Source organism: Pinus tabuliformis, chromosome 9 (assembly GCF_031772625.1).
Source record: "Pinus tabuliformis cultivar Carrire ecotype Pingquan chromosome 9, CPIR1, whole genome shotgun sequence".
Lineage (NCBI taxonomy): Eukaryota > Viridiplantae > Streptophyta > Pinopsida > Pinales > Pinaceae > Pinus > Pinus tabuliformis.
Window position 1 is genome coordinate 1,094,771,585 of NC_142307.1, and position 22,427 is coordinate 1,094,794,011.

Sequence of the window (22,427 nt, forward strand, 5' to 3'; positions counted from 1 at the left end):
AAATTTTCTGGGTTTTTTTCATTTGACAATCGGAAGCAACTGATTCAAAATTTTAAATCAAGACTTCTAGAAAAGAGTTCTGGTAAATTTTAAAAGGTTTTTCGACCATCTGTTTTCTGATCGGTTTCTTCAGATTTGTTGCCTGGTGGGGTTTCATGCTGCATAAAAATTTCGAAATTTTTCAGGGTCCGCAGCTTTTTCCTATTGCCTGGGTGCTCCCTCACCCATTACGCTCACTCCAAACCCTCTCCATGCAGTCATTTCTCTATCCTTGTATCGAATCCACAGCTCCCTTACATCCTCAGCTGCCAAACTCTCCAATGTTTCATTTGTCCAACGTTTTCTCTTGCAGTCCCCTGTATATTCATCTCCTTGCTCCGTCCGCTCCTCATCTGCTGCCTCCAACTTCTTTTTCCTATGCTGCTCTTCCTCAACCCTCAGTCCATCTCATCTTCACGACCTCCATCCTCAAAGCCATCATGCAGTCCATACGTTGTTCCCATTGCAGCCTCCACCGCTCAGTCTTCTTCAAACGTTGTTGCCATCGTATCCCTTAGTCTTCACACTGCGCTCAGCTAGCTCATTCCCACACTGCAAATCACATCCCTCCCTCCATGCAGCATCCATCTGCGTGCTGTCTTTCTAGCGTGCTGCTATCCATCCGCTCTCCATTCCTTCGCTGCTTGCTGCATCCTACTCGCAGCGTCCACCGGCGTCCATCCTCTCACTCCCGTAGCTCCCATATCCTCCGCCCCTCCAGCTCTGCGTTTTGGCCATTACTGCGTTACCCTCGTCGAGCTCCATAGCCTGTGTAAATCTTCACCTCACTCTCCTACCGCCGTCGAGCCCCTCCACACACCTGCATTCACATGTATAACAAAAACATTACGATTTTCTTTTAATCTTTTATAGGCTTAGCGTACTCATGATTTAGGGTTACATTTTTATTTTTATGTTTTTAAATTTCAGTTTAAAATTTTATTTTGTTCCTTAGGTTAGCGTTGGTATATTTTAATTCTCATGTGATTTTTTTTTTTTTGATTTTGTCTCTTGATTTTTTGAAAAGCTTTTAAAAAATTAAAAATTGGGTTTGGTTTGATTTTAATTAAAAGCATAAAAAAGAAATTAGTTTTATCTTATTTATTTTTTCTTTTATTTCACTTTGTTTTTGTTTTGGTTTTGATTTTAAATTTAAAAAAGATCAGAAAAATAAAAAATAAAAAAATAAAAGTTCAATTTTTGATTTCATTTAAATTTTGTTTTGTTTTATTTTGACTTTGATAAAAATTCTAAAATAAAAATTCTAAAAAAATTTCTAAACATAAAAAATAATAAAAAAAAAATGAAGTAAAAATCTTCCTTTTCGATTTATTTTGGTCACATGTAATGTTGCTTGGCATATCGAGAAATTTACCTAAGGTGTCTTGTTGTGCTATAGTTAAATATGCCTAATTCTTATCTGGAGTTTAACTGTTGGAAAGCGATAAATTTCTTAAATTTGGAACTTCAAGCATAATCATTTTAATTTCTAAGTGCTTAGCTTTTAAATTTTGTGGTAATTCAAAGTATTCTATCTTTTGAAAATTTAATCGTTGGAGCTTTTCTAAGTTATCGTGGTTGCTTGAATGTTTTAATGCTCATTTTAATGCTCAGACATTTCAGTAAATATTTTCAAGCAATTGTTAAAAGGTTTGTTCATATTTCTATTTCCTAAGCAAAAGCAGCAAACCAGTTACTCAGTTTTCACTTCATCTAGCGAAGGCACTGGCCTTGAGCATTTAAGATCTAATCAATTAAAGTCTTCGATTTGCCTCGCTGTGTCTCCCAACCCAGCTGGTTCCCAGTTGGTCTTCCTTTATCCCATAGGGTCTACCCCCCTTAGCCTAGGGAGACGGCTTAAACGGAGAGATGAAGGATCAGGGTGACAACCCTCGGTCTGAGCGTTTTCGCGGTGCCTAGACACTCTGCGCAACAACACAGCCTTAACGCAGTCATGGAGGAGACTGCTATAGCGCAACAAGGAGAAGTTCTAAACTGCCCTCAACGTTGGTCTAGAAGAGACCTAAGCTGTTGTCCTAATGAAGAGACCCAGCCCTAGTCGCAGTCATGATAAAAGCCCTAGCTACAGGTGGAAAGGAGACTCAGCTGCAGATGGAGGAGAGCTCTAGCAGCAGTTAAGGTAGAGGTCTGGACGCAGTTAAAGAAGGCCTAAATTTGCAGTTAAAGGAGGCCTAAATCCGCAGTTAGAGGAGGCCTAAGTCTGTAGTAAAGAGAGGCCAAATCCATAGCAATTGAGGAGACCTATACGCAGCTAGAAAATGAGACCTAGCCACATAAGGAGGACCCCGTGTGTGCTGTAGGTGACAGCATGGAAATCTATGTGTGCTGTAGGTGTTACAGTGGGACAACAGTATAGCTGTACATGATGCAATACATGGACAACAAGTACATGAAACAATACATGGACAGCTAGTGCATGGAGAAACAAGGTACAACATGTCTAGATGGGACAACTAATACATGGAGCAACAAGGTACAACATGTCTAGATGGGACAGCTAGTGCATGGAGCAACAAGGTACAACATGTCTAGATGGGACAGCTAGTACATGGAGCAACAAGGTACAACATGTCTAGATGGGATAGCTAGTACATGGAGCAGCAAGGTACAACATGTCTAAATGAGACAGCTAGTACATGGTGCAACAAAGTGCAGCAATGGTACATGGGACAATAGTGGTAGCATAAGGTCCAGCAATGTGATGATGTGTACAAGAAGGTCATGAGGTCCAACAATGTGATGATGGGTGCAGCATGGTGAGGTGCAACATAATGACAAGATGCAACACAATGATAGGTGAAGTAGTCACCTTGGAGAATCAGTTGAAGCAACATGTCTTCAATTGATCTCATGTAGAGATGATCTATTCTCTTATCTAGAAAGTCTAAGTGTTGACTTCTGTTGTAAATGTACTATCTCTCTCTCTCTGCTGAACTATTGAAGAACATATAAGAAGAATTAATGAAGGGTTTCCCCACATTGGGGGTTTTCCTTGGCTAGCGCCACATCTTGTGTCCTCTTGTCTTGGCTTGTCTTCTGCGATTTATGTTTATGTTCTATCTGCAGTTTACTTTAGCGATGATGTGATTTCTAATCTGGAAAAGATATTGAACTAACTATGAAAATTGAAATAAATTGCTCTAAGAATAGAACATACCTAAAATTAACACTCCTTCACAAGCTCCTTTCCACAACTCATTGAAAATCAAGGTGTGTTTTATCTTTCGGGACCACTCATGATAATGAGAACTACTCCCACTATGGAGATAAGGGAATGCATCATAAAAACTGATCTGTGCCCAAAATAATTACAGTAATTGCAAGTCTTTGTAATAAAAATAAATGGCTATGTCTTCAAAAAAATCTTCAACATACCTTCATAGATCATGCTTCAAATAATCTTATACTTTTCAAATATACGTATATAAACCGATGCCCTGATACCATGTAACATATGTATCGACCTCATTAAAAATTCATACCACCGAACCAAGCACAGTTCTCCAAAAGAATTTGTTCCAGGACATTTCGATCTTTAAAAAGTCATCATACCTCAAACCATTCAACGCATTCAATCGTGGCACCTAGAATTTTACACAGTGGAATGCTGTCTGGTCTCTCCAAACTTAAACAAAACACAACCATTCATGGCATTAGCTCTACAACACCACAACACCACTATACTAACGCTCGGGTACTAGATTCATGTCGGGTTCACCTGGATTCTTTTATCAACACCGTCCATCACAACACATTTTTCAACGCATAAACATGCTTTGTACCCGACACACAGAACTTCAATGAAAATATTGCATGGCCTTCAAAATCTACAACATATGTGATTTAGGCAGGCAACGTTCAGTCCTTCACAGATTAATACTCTTGGCAGCATTCCGTCCAACAGCTTGAACAATTCAGATGGACCAACGTTCATCACAGTAGGTCGGACCAGCATTCAATCCTCCAGAAAAATCAACGCAACGTATACATGACCATACACAATGCATCAAACACACCATACACACATCAAACTCAGGCCATCGTACATACTAGACTCACAGTTTTCACGGAGTTCACATTATGCGCTTAGATTTCGAAGAGAGGAATTATTTAGCACTACACTAGAAGTTATACAATTGCTATCACCATTCAGATCGGTCAAACTTCAACCCAAGGTAAACAGACCGACACAGAAAATAGGGATAGAGGATGGCAGGGAATAGGAGTTACATAGCAGAAAATTTGCTAAAAAAGGGACCTGCGCTCTGATACCATGTCAGGCCAGGAGTAACTCCACAAATGAATTTTTGTTTTGCATTAAGAGAGGATATGAATACATACCAGGAGAGGAAGACTATTGGGTTTCATCTCCCAATGTCTCTTCGTCTTCCAGCTTCCTTTATTTTTCTATTTACAATATTTACATAGGATTTCCTAATCCCAAAGATTAGGTGTCAACACTATCAACCAAGCTTACGCTTGGAGGTAAATTTTAAATATGCACTTCTAATTTAGAATGAAGATGCAAATGGGATTAGCTTGCTCAAGGTTACTTGGGAGCGGGAGCGAAAACGGGGAGCGAGAACGAGAGTGACATTTTCAGAAGCTCCTGGTTTGGGAGCGATATTTTATATAATAGATATCTTTTATATTTTGATGCATATATGTCAACAAAAGCATGTATAATGATGAATTAGATATAAAAAGCATAAAAAACATAGATTGAACCATATAACAACAATCATTTAGAAGTTATAATCTTCATCAACCACGTCCACAAGTTAGTAACATAGTAACATACAACTTATTGAGTCTTATGATTCATCAATCTTAAAGTTTCAAGCTTCCAAAATTCAATATATAACATTTATCATCATTGATCACCAAAGTTGTACTTGTAAGCTAAGTGTAACCATTACAACAAATAATATCTAACATGAAATGAAATGTTATAAAATGAAATGAAATGAAACAAATTTCAACTTTCACGAAGCATCATATTCATAATGCATTATCAATGAGTTATAATTGCCAACTTCAAACTTCAAACTTAAATTGTCATATATTGTTTATAAAAAATATCATAATAAATATGAAAGAGTCAACAGTTATAAAAACTACTAGAAACTAGAAAAGACGAGTAAATCTATTATCTATAGCTAATGCTTGGGCCTCTTTCCGCCACGAGAAATGTCTAATTTTTTGGTCTTGTTGGAAAATCAGGATCTTTGTCATTAATATCACCCTCTAAGCATTAATATCCAGAGGTACCTTTGTCATTACCTATGGATCTGTATAGGGATCTTTGTCATTAATATCACCCTCTAAGCATTAACATAAGATAGAAAAAACATATCATGTCAAGTCAAGATTTTGTTTGAGTGATGGGTACATTTTTAATAGGGTCATGATAGAGGAGTTCGACAACCAATGTCACTAACATCAAGGTACATAGAGGGATTGGTGCTCTTGATTAAATACGAGTTCCATACCCTAATACATGACAAAATCCAATGGGAACATTGCAATCCCCCGAATCTTGAAATTCTGAAAAACTGATAAGTCTGCTAGATTTTGAATGAGATCTAAAATTCTACTTTTTCCATATGAAATCCAATGAGGTCGGAACCACTCTTAAACATCCTGAGTCATTTCATGGTAATGTTAAAAATTTAAGTAAAAGTTCTTGAACTTTTACTTTAAGAATTTAACATTACTATGAATCACATATCAATACTAGGGCCATAGGCTTGATCATGACGCTGCCCCACTGAAAAATTATTTGTTTCTTTGAAAAATATTTGCATTTGGAATGTTACTGCAAAAAAATATTTGCAAAAAAGACTAGGGAGCTCCTCTAATCGCTCCCTAAAAACCAGAGAGTGTTTTTTTCTAAAGGGAGCGCGTTCCCAAAATCGCTCCCCCTTCGAGAGTGAGCTCCCGACGAGCTCTCGAGCGGAGCGCGAATTGGGAGCGGGTTCGGCCGCCGGGGGGGGGGGTACTCCCCCGCAACCCTGAGCTTGCTTCAATGAGATACAATTATGCTCCAATGCTTTAGGATGAACAATCAAACCACTTGCAATCAAGATTACAAATATTAAGCTTAAAGCATAATATGCCAATAGCAATTTATGAAGTACTTAGAGATTAGCTCAATGTAATATTCGTAATTAGCCATGGCTAATTGGAATATTCGATTTTGCTCAATTTTACCTTCTACAGTTATTAAAAAAAAAAATAATTGAGGAAAGGGGGACATAACTCACTTTATGAATAAAGTCACTCCCTAGTAGCACAACGTTGTAACTTAAAAGGGGAGCCAAGGGGGCCCAAGGACCACGTAGAGAAGGGACCCACGTAGACACTTGGAGGGATTGATCATTGCGCAGATGAGAAGGAACACGTGGCAAGAGAGAAGCTATGTTGGAGGAGGTGGCCTTAGGGTTTTGAGAGAGGCCAACGCTATAAAGGAGAGAGGAGCCTCCTCATTTTGATCATTGGATTATGTTGCATTTGAGCTAGTCACTTTGACTTAGAGCACGCTGGCTGTTTAGCCTATCTGCAATACTGTTTAGTGCATCGAGTGTCTCTGTTCGGAGATCTCACCCTTAGCCTCGGGGGACTTCGAGTGCCTGCTCGGGCAAGGTAGTTCCATCAGTATTTTGCAGGATGAGCTATATTTGGAGTTGAGGAGGAGCTGAGTATTTTGATGACTGCACAGTCTTGAGAGGGGAGGACGCAGTTCTTTTGGGTAGGAGCTTTGGATTGGGTTTTGTGGAGGATTTGAGCTGGGAGATTGAGCAGCGGATCGACCCTTGCATATTGGAGGATTTTGGCAGAGTTTCAGGCGGGGTTATGGAGGATTCTCTTCAGGGGCAGCGCAGAGCCTTGAGGGATTGCTTAGATCCCCAAGGGGGTGATTTTCGGGGGTCAGCTATTTTTGGAAAGCTTTTTGGGCCTTTCTGGGTTTATTGAGCAGAGGCTGATTCCAGAGTTTCAGCGTTTTCTGAGGATGGGAACAGCCCCAAATCCTCATTTGATTCCAGCCGTAGCAGCGACACAACAGTTCTCTGGCAGTGTGGACGTAGTTCAGAGAGAGGCCATTTCATCACCATTTTGAGTGTATTCCTTCACTTGCCTTGTGCAAGTCGAGGTGCTATCCTTTTGATCACCTCTTGTACTCTTTCCATTACTCAGTATAATAAAATGGCTTAGCATTTCTCGAGTATCTGCTTATATTCTATGTAAACATTATTGTATGTTGCACTATTGTTATTTCTTTGGTTGGGGTTTGCTTGTATTTGCGGAATATCTTTGGTAAGGGATATTACAGTGTTATTAGAGCATAGATCTGGCTCAGCCTGTGGAGCTAGCAGTCTATGACACCGAGGGAGAAGCCCTACATCTGTTACAGAGGTAGGAAATACAGAGATATTGAGCATAGGTTGGAGAACACCTACGGAGAGGGAGACTGTGTTCGGGTGGTGGACACAAAACAGGAGGAGCCTGTGGTGGACACAGAACAGGAGGAGCCTGTGGTGGACGCAGAGCAGGAGGATCCGATGGCAGATGATGACGGGAAGAAATTTGCGGACATGCTCCTCAAATCAGTGCAGGATCTGTCGAGGCAGATCGAGGTGATGGGGCAGAGATTCACGGCGGTGGAGGCTAGACAGCGTGAGAGCCCACGGGTTTTCCAGGTTGGAGAGGGATCGGGTGCATCTCACCATTTTCCAGAGCAGGGTGCCACTCAGCGTGATACTACTTAGCAGGTGGCCTCACATGCCCCTATACGCTCTACCATGCCCACTTTCCTAGGAGCAGACACAGGGGCCAGAGTGCAGCAGGAGGCAGAACCTGGTCATATGGGCGATTATTTTGCCGAGTACCAGGCTTATGGGCATGAGTTCAAGGATGCTCTCTCATTCAGAGACTTTGTTCAGCTCCAGCAGGATACTAGACCCCGCGACCATTACAGAGGATACCAGAATTATGATGATGGAGACACCCACCGCACAGCTAGTAGATTTCACTTGCCTACGTTTGATGGCTCATAAAATAGTTCGGCAAAGTCTTGGGTGAAGAAGCTGGACATTTATTTCTAGCTTAACCAGATGTCGGAGACAGAGGCCATCAAGGTGGCAACATTACATTTGGATGGTGAGGCCCACGACTGGTGGTTCCATGGGTTGGTTACACTCGGACACTCCACAGTGATGACATGTGCTGAGTTCACCAGGAGACTGATGGAGAGGTTTGACCGGAGGGATCCGAAACAACACTTTGTTGCGCTGACGAGGCTCAAACAGACCGGGAACCCAGAGACTTACATTGCAGACTTCTTGAGGATTTCAGTGATGGTGCCAGCTTTATCTGCGGCATGGAGGATCTACATGTTTGTTGAGGGGTTAGCAGAGCCACTTCGGGGTCTAGTCAGATCCACTAGACCAGCCACACTCCAGGATGCTATTAGCAGGACCCGGGACTTACAAGATGCTTTACCTAGGACTCGAACACCTTACCCCTAGAGACAGGCTTTCCAGACTAAGGGGAAGGATGTGAGGATTCCGCCTCCAAAGGGGAATCCATGACGAGCACAGATTGATGATGATGCCAGGAGGGAGTTGAAGAAGAAGCGGTTGTGCTTTACCTGTCAGGAGCCGTGGGCACCAGGACATAGATGTGCTGCTGGCAAAGCACATTTTATTGAGGTCTTCTCCGAGAGCAGCGGAGAAGAGGATGAAGAGGATGATGTGGAGGTAGGAGATAGTCATGCCACGCAGGATCCTTTGCCACCTCCACCACCAGTAGCAGGTGGTGCAGCTTTTGCACCTACCAGAGGGGCCCTTGCAGCATTGCGAGGAGTTCCCAAGTATTTGACCCTGCGCGTATGAGGGATAGTACGTGGCCAGCGGGTATCAGTTTTGGTTGACAGTGGGGCAACCCACAAATTCATCGATGCACAGACGGTTGAGCGGAGAGGTATACAGACAGAGAGCTTCGATGGCTTTTCAGTTTTGGTCCCAGGAGATAAGACCATGGTGTGTGCTCGTTATGTTCCAGAATTATCAGTGACGATGGGCACCTACACACTGACTGACCACTTTTTCGTGGTCGATATTCCGGACACCAACATGATACTGGGTGTTCAGTTGCTTATCACTCTAGGGAAGGTCACGACAGATTGGAAGGCCCTAGAGATGGAGTGGAAGACAGGGAGGCATGAGAAGATACGGGGACAACACACATATCCGCCTCAGACTATTTCGGCTCATCGGATGGAGGCAGTCTTCCAGAAGGGAGACGTAGAGTGGGCAGTGGAGTTGCGTGCATCAGAGGCAGGGACTACAGGGCAGATGGTGCACCCAAAGATACAGTCCATCCTTGACCAGTATGCCACAGTGTTTGGGGAGATTCCACTGGGACAGCCACTGGACTGGGGGTTTGAGCACACCATTGAGCTTGAGCAGGGCATACAGGCAGTGATTACTACCCCCTATAGGCATCCTTGAGCGGGCCATTCAGGAGTTGTTGGCTCTTGGGCACATTCGGCTGAGCACGAGTCCTTTTGCTTCTTCCGTGGTGTTGGTGAAGAAGAAGGACGGCACATTGAGGATGTGCATTGACCATAGGGCCCTGAACAAGAAGACCCTGAAGAATAGGTACCCCATACCCAGGATCGATGAGTTGATGGATGAGTTGAGAGGAGCACAATTCTTCTCAAAGATTGATTTGAGATTTGGGTACCATCAGATTCGCGTGAGGGAGCAGGACATTCCCAAGACCGCCTTCAGGTGTCACTATGGGCACTTTGAGTTTTTGGTGATGCCCTTCGGGCTAACCAACGCCCCAGCTCCATTCCAGTCCTGCATGAATCACATCTTCCGTAGTCACTTAAGGAAGTTTGTGTTGGTGTTCTTTGATGACATTCTCATTTACAACAGGACTTGGGAGGAGCATCTCCAGCACATTGAGACAGTGTTGCGCATCTTGGAGGAGCAGCAGTTCTATGCCAAGCTCTCTAAGTGTGAGTTTGGGTTGACGGAGATGTTGTACTTGGGACACATCATAGGGGTGGATGGAGTGAGAGTCTACGAGGAGAAGATCAGGGCCATCAGAGATTCTCTGGAGCCGAGGAACGTGACAGAACTCTGGGGATTCATTGGTATTTGTACTTACTACCGGAAGTTCGTCAAGAGTTTCTCACAGCTTGCTGCACCCCTGACAAATTTGACGAGGAAGGGGGCATTTAGTGGGTCGGATACAGCGCAGCGAGCCTTTGACAGGCTCAAGGAGGTTATGAGTAGCTGCCCAGTGCTTGTATTGCCGGATTTTTCGCAGCCATTTGTTTTGGAGTGTGATGCGTCGGGGGAGGGGACCAGCGTAGTGTTGATGTAGGGAGGTCACCCTATAGCCTCTGAGAGTCGGAAGCTCCTTCCACATGAGAGGTTGTATCCCATATACGACAAGGAGATGTTGGCCATTATGCATGCATTGGCCAAATTTTGGCAGTATTTAGTGGGTAACAGGTTCAGGATGAGGACTGATCACAACAGCCTCAGGTTCTTTTTGGAGCAGAAACAGCTACAGGAGAGGCAACAGAAGTGGATCAGTAAGATCCAAGCGTATGACTTTGACATTGAGTATGTCAAGGGTAAGAACAACGTGGTAGCAGATGCCCTTTCACGTAGACCAACCGAGTTGTCTCTTATGAGCTTGGACACAGACTAGAGGGCTCGATTCTTTGTAGAGTACTCCAAGGACAGATTTGCATGTGAGATTCTGGATGGGCAGGTGGCGGATGACAGGTACAAGGTGATCGATGAGATCATCTACTATAGGGATTGGATCTTCTTGATTGAGGGATCTCAGCTCATGAAGAAGATACTTTAGGCATCACATGATTCACCATTGGCCGGCCATCAGGGGTTTACCAAAACCTACAGGGCCATTAGAGAGAGGTTCTCATGGAAGGGCCTCAAGGAGGACGTACTCCAGCATATCCGGGAGTGTGATGTTTGCCAGAGGAACAAGGGGGAGATGAGCTATCCTGCAGGATTATTGCAGTCTTTTCCCATTTTGGAGGGGAAATGGGAGAGTATTTCAATGGACTTCATCATAGGGTTGCCCATGGTGCAGGGCAAGGATTGTATCTTTGTCGTCGTTGATCGACTGACAAAGTATGCACATTTTTTCGCCATATCTGCACACTACATAGCAGCACAGGTGGCTGAGCTGTTCTTTAGAGAGGTCTTCAGGCTACATGGTCTTCCTAAGACCATCATCAGTGACAGGGACAGCCGTTTCTTGGGCGGGTTTTGGCGGGAGCTTTTCCGGTTGGTGGGGACAAAGTTGACTCCGAGTACCAGTTATCACCACAGATGGACGGGTAGACGGAGATAGTTAACAAGTGGCTGGAGGGCTACTTGCGTAACTATGTTAGTGGGTAGCAGCGAGCATGGCTGAAGTGGCTGCATCTGGGGGAGTACTGCTACAACACTACACATCACATGTCCATTGGTATGTCACCATTCTATGCTTTGTATGGATATCATCTTTTATCTTTTGCTGACATGATGTTTGGTACTAGCAATGCTCCGAGAGCTAAGATTTGGATCCAAGAGAGTCAGGATATCCTCCGAGATCTCAAGGATAATATGGCTAGAGCGTAGAACCAGCAGAAGCTGTACGCTGACAGGGGTCGGGTGGAGAGATAGTTTGAGGTAGGGGACTTGGTCTACCTATGATTACAGCCATACCGACAGTCGTCACTGAAGTAGAAGGGAGCTGATAAGGTCAAGCCCCGCTTTTATGGGCCATACAGGGTGATACGTAGGATTGGACAGGTTGCGTATGAATTGGAGTTGCTCCAAGGCAGCAAGATTCATAACGTTTTTCATGTATCATGCCTGAAGAAGGCATTGGGGCAGCAGGTGACAATGACGGAGGAGCTACCACCCACGGATGATGAGGGGCATTTGGTGTTGTAGCCGGAGGCTATTATTGATACCAGGGAGAGGCAGCTACGGAGTAGGACGGTCTGGGAATTCTTGGTGAGGTGGAAGAATTTACCGGATGAGGATGCCACTTGGGAGAGTGAGAAAATTTTGCAGCATCCATCACTTCAGTTGCTTGAGGACAAGCAACATTTTGCTGGGGGAGACTGTAATATTCCTAATTAGCCATGGCTAAGTGGAATATTCGATTTTGCTCAATTTTGCCTTCTATAGTTATTAATAATAAAAAAAAAAGTGAGGAAAGGGGGACATAACTCACTTTATGAATTAAGGTTCTCCCTAGTAGCACAACGTTGTAACTTAAAAGGGGAGCCAAGGGGAACCAAGAACCACGTAGAGAAGGGACCCACATAGACACTTGGAGGGACTGTGCAGATGAGAAGGAACACGTGGTAAGAGAGAGGCTACGTTGGAGGAGGTGGCCTTAGGGTTTTGAGAGAGGCCAACGCTATAAAGGAGAGAGGAGCCTCCTCATTTTGATCATTGGATTATGTTGCATTTGAGCTAGTCACTTCGACTTAGAGCACACTGGCTGTTTAGCCTGTCTGTAGCACTGTTTAGTGCATCGAGTGTCTCTGTTCGGAGATCTCACCCTCAGCCTCGGGGGACTTCGAGTGCCTACTCGGGCAAGGTAGTTCCATCGTTATTTTGCAGGAGGAGCGATTTCTGGAGTTGAGGAGGAGCTGAGTATTTTGATGACTGCGTAGTCTTGAGAGGGGAGGACACAGTTCTTTTGGGTAGGAGCTCCGGATTTGGTTTTGTGGAGGATTTGAGCTGGGAGATTGAGCAGGGGATCAGCCCTTGCATATTGGAGGATTTTGGCAGAGTTTCAGGCAGGGTTCTGGAGGATTCTTTTCAAGGGCAGCGCAGAGCCTTGAGGGATTGCGTAGATCCCCAAGGCGGTGATTTTCGGGGCTCAGCTATTTTTGAAAAGCTTTCTGGGCCTTTCTGGGTTTATTGAGCAGAGGCTAATTCCAGAGTTTCAACATTTTTTGAGGAGGGGAATGGCCCCAAATCCTCATTTGATTCCAGCCATAGCAGCAACACGACAGTTCTCCGGCAGTTTGGACGCAGTTCAGAGAGAGGCCATTTCATCACCATTCTGAGTGTATTCCTTCACTTGTCTTGTGCAAGTCGAGGTGCTATCCTTCTGATCACCTCTTGTACTCTTTCCATTACTCAGTATAATAAAATGGCTTAGCATTTCTCGAGTATCTGCTTATATTCTATGTATACATTATTGTATGTTGCACTATTGTTATTTCTCTGGTTGGGGTTTGCTTGTATTTGCGGAATATCTCTGGTAAGGGATATTACACTCAATGAAACAATACTATTACGATGATCTTAATGTGCTTATTACAATTCCTCTTACTTATAATGTAACAATTAGGAGCAAGAGAAAGTTCACAATGAGATGATTGTGGCAATGATAGCAATATCCCCTTATCACTTATGTATGCTTATTAGAAGCTTTCTTTCACTTATGAGATTTGCAACTTTGAAAAATCACAAGATAGAAAGAGCACAACTATAAGCAAGAAGATGAGATTGCTAACAGTGAGGAAATGCAAATGACATGCAACAAAAGATTCCAAATATGAGATTTAGAGATGCAATGAGAGAAAGGGTTAGTGATTAGATAAGTTATCCTCAAGCCAAGAGATGAACCAATTCAAGCATACTTCCTAGCATACAATGATCAACTTAGGAGCAAGAGGTATTACTGGAACTTTGGATCAGACTTATAGAAATTTATATCAGACCTCTGAAATGATGCAATCTGCCAATTGTCAACATGAAATCAGTGACAAATGAAAGAGCACAAGAGCTAAAACAATGATTAAACCTTTGTTAGTTAATGTGTGATGTCTTTAAGGTGTTTTAGGCTTATTATTATTAAATTTTAAATTGATTATGTCACTATGTATTTTACTTCAGATCTGAATATGTTATGACAGTCAATGAAGGATGGATGATAGGATCATACAAACCCACAAGGCCTTGCGACCTTCCTCTGATGATTGATTTGCCAAGTTGAGTGACTCAAGAGCAATGTATAGGCTTCAAAGATGCAATGTAGCCTCTCCAAGCACCTGCAATCACAAAATGTTAGCCCTAAACAATGAATTAGGCCTCCAAATGCTAGAGGCTAGGCATATTGGCCTATTTGGGACTGCGGCTAGGGCAAAAAGCCCTCAAAACCCTTGCAGCTAAGGTGAAAAATACCTTTAGGCCTTGCGTCTAGGGCTAAAAGGCTAGATTAAGTCCACAAAACCACCTCCAAGTGAATCCTAGGCCTATAAAGGCAATGATTAATGAAGTACTTCAAGCCCTTATGGATCAGAGATTTATAGTGACAAATATTCAGTGAGAAACCACTTCCAAACCCTTGCAAAAATGTGATTAGGCCTGCAAACACAAAGTGTTAGTGCCAAAAAATCAATAATGATGAGATTATCAAACCAATAAGGGCTGCGACTAGGGTTTTTAGCTACGTTACCGGATCCGCTGAGGGCAAAAGGTGGAACCGCGGATCCCCGAATCCGAAACTGGTACGGATACGGATACGCTAGGATCCGCGTACGGTCAGGGAGTGATTTAGTTAGTGACCATCTGCCGGCGTATATACATATATATAAATTTATATATAAAAATTTAAATAAAATTAGGCGTAGTTTTTTAGTACCATCTGCCCGCTTATATATATATAAATATTTAAATAAAATTATGCGTTATGTTTTATAATACCATCTGGCATATAAGATTAAGCGTGAAGTTTTTAAGATTAAGCGTGAAGTTTTTTAATACATCTTCCATCTTCCCGCATAGATTTCAATGAGGTTAATATATATATATAATAAATTTATTTTAAATCAATTTGTTTTTTTAATAAGCTTTCAATATAAAATTTTCGATTTAATTAAAAAGTTTATTTTAATGTTAATATATATATAATAAAGTTATTTTAATTTATTTAATGGTCATATTTTTTAATATCATCTGGCATATATATAAGCTTTTTAATATCGCATATATATAAAATGATTTTATTAAGATTACGCGTGAAGTTTCTTAATACCAGCGTGAAGTTTCTTAATACCATCTTCCCGCATATATATATATAAATAAAGATTTCAATAAAATTATGCGTCTAAGTTTTTTTAATAACCTTTCAATATAAAAATTTTCTGATTTAATTAAAAAATTTATTTTGAAGTTAATATATATGTATAATAAAGTTATTTTAATTTATTATTTATTTTAAATCAATATGTTTTTGAAATAAGCTTTCAATATAAAGATTTTTGATTTAATTAAAAAGTTTAAGATTTAATTAGAAAGTTTATTTTGATGTTAATATATATAATAAAGTTATTTTAATTTATTTATTTTAAATCAATATATTTATGTTTAATAACCGTATCTTTTATATTTCATTTTAAATTTTTTTATTTTTATAAGTCATAATTTATATAACTTTATGTTTGGTTGTTAAAAATTAAAATATTTTTTAATTTTTATAAATAAAAAATATATATTTTATTTTATAATTTTATTTTAACAATTATATCAATATGTTGGTATTAATATTTATATGTTTATGTTTGGTTGTTAAAAATTAAAATATTTTTTAATTTTTATAAATAAAAAATATATATTTTATTTTATAATTTTATTTTAACAATTATATCAATATGTTGGTATTAATATTTATATGTTTATTTGTTTGTTAGTTTTTAAATTTCATCATTTCAGTGTTCAGATTCATAAATTATGTAATAATTTTAGTTCTAATGTTGTGATTCATGAATGGTTTTGATTTTAAACATCAAATGTATTTTCTAAAAATTTTAAAAATATTATTATATATATGGTTTTGATTTTAAACATCAAATGTATTTTCTAAATTTTTTAAAAATATTATTATATATTTTTGTACTTGCCGTATCCTCGCCGTATCCGGATCCTGGCTTTTCAAAAATCCAACGGATCCGTATCCGGATCCGGATCCGAATCCGGATCCGTATCCGTATCCTGGTAACTTAGGTTTTTAGGCCCTCTTAGGCCTGCGGCTAGGCTAGGAGAGGCCTATTGGGCTTGTGACTAGACCTAATAACCTCAAAAATCCCTGCGGCTACCTTCAATGAGCAACCAAGTCAAGTATGGGCCACAAAATATGATTATATTCACAAAATTTTGCTTGCAAAACCCTTGAGTGATAAATCTTTGCCAAAAACGTTGATTTTGCAGTGAATTTAACCCTCTGGGGCTAGTAGCCTCCACAAAAGAGCTGGACGTTGAAGATTGGAGACTTGGGTATTGTAGATCAAGGCCTCTAGAGGCTAGATCCACCCTCAAAAGCTGAACGACTTCCTCCAAAACGCTGGACAACCCCTTCAAAGATGAAAATTTGCCCAAACCCTAGCCATCTAGGCTAGGTGAGGGATTGCTTCCTCAAAAATTCGAATTAGCCTCTTGATCTAGTGATATGATACTTGCAAAGTCACAAAAGGCTAGCCATCGTCCACTCTTTCTAGATAAAATTTAAATTTGAAAATAAAACCCCTTCAATTATTTACAATAGAGAAATAAAACACAAGGGTTAGTAAAATAATTTTACAAAATCAATTACAATATTTACAAATAAGAATTGCAAGATCTAATAAGCAGATCTAACTTTATTGCTCATTTGAATTAGAAGAAAATTTGAGTGGAAAAACAATTTTTAATTTTATGCCATGGCCAAGTTGTTGCAAACAAATCGTTAGATAAGACTTAGAAAATTTAACACGATGGGCTTTTACACTTCTTGTATTGGGAGTTGGCTGGCCCAACCGAAGGCTTCCTCTCATGCCCAAGATTTGAATATCAAAATATCTCTACACACTTGAAATAACGTTATTAGATCATAAGGGGCTAGATATACGTTTAAACCCTCAAGATCTAGAGACACCTTTTAGATCGAATGAGCTAGAACGCTTTTCTAAACCCAATACCTAATGCAAGATACATGTGCAAATAGAAATCCAACCACTAGCAAATGAAATAATAATTGAAGAGATCCTTGACCCAACCACCATGGTCCAATTCTTGATTTTTCTTAAAAAAATTATTTTTTCCTTTGACGGAGGATCTTAGAAAATTAATTTCCTCTAGACCCACGAATTTTTGAGGGATTTTTCTCCTTGGAGTTGAGTCCTTCAAATTTATTCTTCCCCGTGAAGGTCACTTTTCTCCAAAATTTATTTTTCCACTTGGAGAGAAATTATTTTTTCCTCTCATTTTTATTTTTTGACAATTTCTTGCTAATTAATTTTCTATTTTTTCTAGAAAATAAAATTAAAAGACTTAAGAGGGGATTAAACATATTCTCCACCCTCTAAAAATATTTTTGGCAATGGTGTCTAATTACGAGTAACCATTCACCAAAATATTCTTCAAGATTTTACAGTAGACGCCCATAGAAGGGGAATTTTACAATAGATATGACCTCTTAGACTCAACCAAATTCCGCGACACAAGGCACATGATCTAGTATGATAAAAATAAATAGTCTCGATAACACTAGGATTAACCTAAGACCTCACCAGAGGATTCCACTCTAGCTTTGGGGGATGCTTGGGAGAAAAACTCCGCTAATTATTCGTGTTTAGAAACACAAATAATTAGGGAGGTTAAAAAAATCCATAGAGTGAAACCCTTTGTTAAGAATCAAAGGCTTACCTAGGTGCTTTTACATGGCTTCATAGTCATACTAGAATCATTTTCACAATAATTTTGTAGAATTTGAGATTACAATGATGATAATGCCTCACTACTTCTTGGAACTATTGACATATGCATAGTCAACAGACCATCTTATGCTTTTATCTTTCTTTTTGCTACAATCTCCAGGGCAAAGTTTTTTGGCCTTGACTCAAGGATGTGGATATGAGGGTGCTAAATCCCAATGAACCAATGACAACAAACCCGAAGGATGGATGTGAAATCAAAGGAATGGTGAAGAGTGGTAAGTATGGAATGGTTATAGACATGCTACTTCAACCCAAGTTTCCCAAGTAGTGCCCCTCCTATAACCCAAAGGCCTTAGAGGAGGCCCCATTGGACTAGGGCTAAAAACTAACCCCCTTGGTAAGGTGAGAGAACAAGTTTACAATCAAGATTGGTCAATTATCCGGATCGCCCCTTTATCCATATTAGAATGCCAAAACATTAAGTAAAAGCACTTCTTTTCAAATTGGTTAAATTACTTGCCAAGTGGTAACCCACCTTCCTTCAAGAGGAATGCTAGATAGTGAGAGGTGTATGACCGGTGCAAATGGCGGAGGGATGTGGCATATTGTCATATACTGAGCAAATATAGGGCTGCTGATTGGCTGGCTGTCCAAGATAGGAAAAAATGTTTTCTCCTATGGGGTTACCCACTTTTAGTGGGTAACAATTCCCTTTCATTTTGATTTCATTTCTTTGACCCTTTCTTCCATTTCTTTCTTTTTTATGTTTCCTTTTCCCATTTCCATTTCGTTTCATATACTCAAACCTTTGGTTACTCTTCAAACTTCACCTTGAGCCTCCACTCCATAGTGTTGACAATCCTCCCTTAGGAAAGCACCCCTTGTATTGGAGAAGAGGCAACCTAAAGTGTGGAGAAGAGCTGCTGATGTGACAGTGGGCAGCATTTCTAAGTTACACAAGGCTATCACTTTGGTGCTTGGGACTTTACTTTTTTGTGGGTGCTAGATTTTGTTGTAACATGAGCTAAGAACCTAAATATTACATTATGCTGTAGATGATCCAATGGGAGTTCTCCGACAATATGATATTTACAAGTAAATGTAATAAGCATCCATGATCTGATGTCAAGTAATTTCTGCTTGTTCCTTATTATAACACAGCTACAAGGTAAGAGTAAAGTAACCTGTACTAAGCCTGTAAGTGTAAAATTTTGTAAGCTTCTATTTTTCGAGTGTATCTTACTAGAAATGGAAGCTTTTCCCTCAAATTTACTTACAATCTTGAACATGATACTCTCCATGACTTCCATGCTCTTCCACATATTTAATATTTTTTATGACCTTCACTTAACTTTTTTCCTTGTATACAATTTATTGAAGTTAGCTCATTTTTGGTGGTATATCTATTGATTCTGACATTTGATTCTTTTGGATGGCACTGTACAGTTATATGAAGATGAAACATGTATTTGTATTTTGGATGACAAGCCTCTGAGCCACGGGTATGGATGTAGCTTATAACTCTTCAAACACTATATAATTATACAGACTGCAGTGTTAATATTAGCTAGATATGTATTTTTTTTGAAACTGTAACCTGTGACCGGAGATTTGATGAAAAAAGAAGAAATTCCACTACTTGGTCCTGGGAACCATGGGTTTGGGAATTAGTATTTGGTGCAAATACTTTATTCTACATGCATAGTTGTATATTCAAATTTCAACCATACTCTTTGGCATCTCTGAAGTATCTTCGACAGTTTCCCAAGACACATAAAACATAACACTAGGATTCTAGTGGACGAGCTACTGATAAGAGATAGTCTGCAATATGCATAATAAGGAGCTTTGAATTTATAAAGTCGACATTTTGCATCTTATAGATCCTATTTATTCATTGCCTTATTCAATTTTGTCTCTCAAGATTCCATGATTAACTTAACCATCAGGAAAGTGATATGTTTATCGTTTAGAGAACATTATGTGAATATGATACTTGGATCTACACCAATAGTAAATCAGTGTGCTTATGCTAGCGTTCAATCTTTCTTAACAGTTGGAATATCATTGAATCTTTGACACTGTCCTAAATTGAATTTTCATGGCATAAAGACTTTGCTTCGAGATCTGGACTTCTTAATATTTGATCTTCTAAACTTGCAATTTGTTTTTTTCGCATTAATCCATTATAGGGTGGTCTTTGGTCTTAATACTTGTACGAAGTAGCATGGTTTGTTAGTAACTTAGTGCAACTTACCCTCTCTTCAGACAACTTTGAGTATAATGCCTACTTTTCAGGAGGTGCTGCTGTATTCAATGTTTTAGGCATTGGAAATGTATCCGGGTGTTGGGAGTGTTTTCTAGTTGCTAACGAATATATTCCCCAGGGATATTTATGAAAATTTCATCTTCATTTGTTGTATTGTGTTTCATTCCAAAAAACTTGATTCTAATCTGCATTTGAGATAGCCTGTGGAAAGCACCCTAATTTTTTATTATTCACAGATCATTTCCTGAAAGTTTTGGTTGTCAAGTTGCAAACCCCATTTTCAAACTTGTATATTTTCTCGTATCCATTTCGTTCACCCAAGTATAATGCCTATGACAGACATTGGACTTCCCTGACAATCTTGACATCCTCAGAATGTACACATTACAGATTTAAAACTGGGGAATAAGTGAATTTTATATCCTATGTGAAATATAAGAATACTATTTGTAATTTTCTGGATCATATACTATATTTGCTTTTCTTGTCCATTTTACCTTCTTTTTGGGAAATTTGGGACGCTAATCAAGTTTTGGCTTGGAGCTATCTCTTATCGGTATTTAGCAAAAACAAATATGTCAAAACTTCATTTCATATTTTGGAAAAATTGTAATTTATTGTAGTATTGAGCTAAATAGCATTACTATCCTCAGAATATGATACCATTGTATGGTGACTGTAAGTGTGTCAATCTTTCCTTCTATATTTCTTTTATTTGCCTATTTGACAAGTAACAGTCAATGAATGCTGGCCAGAGGAAGTGTTTCTTTTGCTGTCATTTTAAACATAAAGATTCCATGAAGTATCATTCTTCTGCAGTATAATTTTTTGACCATCCTGTTTGTACAGGCACTCACTTGTCATTCCAAAATCTCATTTTCCATCTTTGGAGGTTACTCCCCCACCGGTAAGTCTTTCCGTGCCTTTTATTTCCTTAAATATATTGAAGTCGTGTGCATCTGTTCCTAATGTTGATATTCAAGTATGACATGTTGAACATATATAGTTTGTAGTATGTACAAGAAGGTAGACATGTATGTAGTCCAGTATGTGCAGATGAAGTAGAAGATCTGGAAGTAGATCATGCAAATTTTAGAAGGAGAATCAAAGAGTGAAAAATAAAATATTAATATCTATTAATAACCAAAAATGATCAACAGTACAGTTAGTGTAATATGATAGGAAATTGATATTATTACATGCAAATCTGTAAGGTATTGTTAAGGGTAGCAATCAAGCATCTGAGTAGAGTAAGAGAAAATTCATATATTGTAAATCAGCCAAAGGGGTATTAGTTCACTTGTGAGGTTAATCGTCGATGGAATATTAAGGTGTCCACCAAGAAGCCATCCTTGATTTGGTCTACATCACCTGAATGGCATGATTTCAAGGGGACAAGGCTAGGTGGAAGTCTTGTGTGATTTTCTTAGAAGAGTGTTAAAATTGGAAATTGTTGGAATTTCTAAGTTTGACACTTAGAAACCCTTAATGCACTTTACTGATTTATTCCTACCTACTTGTTCTGTTAATTAACAAGTTATTTACCATGTAAATACTGGAAATAAACGCAAATGCATGCTCAACACATTACAGATCATCAACTGAAGGAAATAGAAACAAGCACACAAGTGACATCGTTGTTTTTGGACTTATGTCCCCAGAAAAACCCAATGCGGGAAAACTGGTGCAGCTATCTGAGGGTTTGATTTATTAAGCAGGTTCAGAATACAATCTGGGTGCCAAATCCGGCTCACCCAACAAGGAAAATCTCGGCAGTAGTACCTCTCTACTTGGAAGCAAATATTCCGGCTGAAACTCCCGCTAAACACTTCGGCAGCTCCACAGCTCAAATCTGCCCCACGAAACCCCAGCGTCAGCCTCTAGGGATTGCGTCAGCCTCTCTCTAGCCCAGCGTCACTCTGGCTTGGCATGTGTCAGCCTCTGGAGGCATTGCATCAACCCTCTGGCCCTCTGCATCACCCACACTGACCCTCTAAGGCACTGCGCACCTCCTGGTTGCCTTTGCGTGAGCCCTGGTTGGCTTTGCGTGAACCCTTGGCTTCTTCTGCATCCCTCTCTCCAGGTACTGTGCTGATCCTCCTGTTGCTATCTCTGCCTCTCTGCTTCTGTATTCATTGCCCCTCAGCTGCAACTCTGATCACTCTCTCAAATTTCTCAGCAAACCGAGCCCCAGAAAGTTGAAATCTTGATCTCTTGGTGTGTTCTCCAAGTGACCCTCAAGCCCCCCTTATACTTTTTCGTTGACAATTCAACGGTCGAGATTAAGTCCCTAATCGACGGTTAAGATTAGATCTGGCTTGATCCATGACTTTTGGACCATTC

The 22,427-nt window shown here is 40.0% G+C and overlaps 1 protein-coding gene across 1 annotated transcript in view; it reads left to right on the forward strand.

Moving 5' to 3' along the window:
* Positions 1-22,427, forward strand: part of LOC149152491 (uncharacterized) — a 134,735-nt gene that overhangs the window by 105,622 nt on the left and 6,686 nt on the right. The window contains exons 2-3 of the mRNA XM_089443494.1: positions 19,262-19,317; positions 20,934-20,991. Of these exons, the coding sequence (XP_089299620.1) occupies positions 19,262-19,317; positions 20,934-20,991 (114 nt within the window). The remainder of the gene's footprint in view (positions 1-19,261; positions 19,318-20,933; positions 20,992-22,427) is intronic.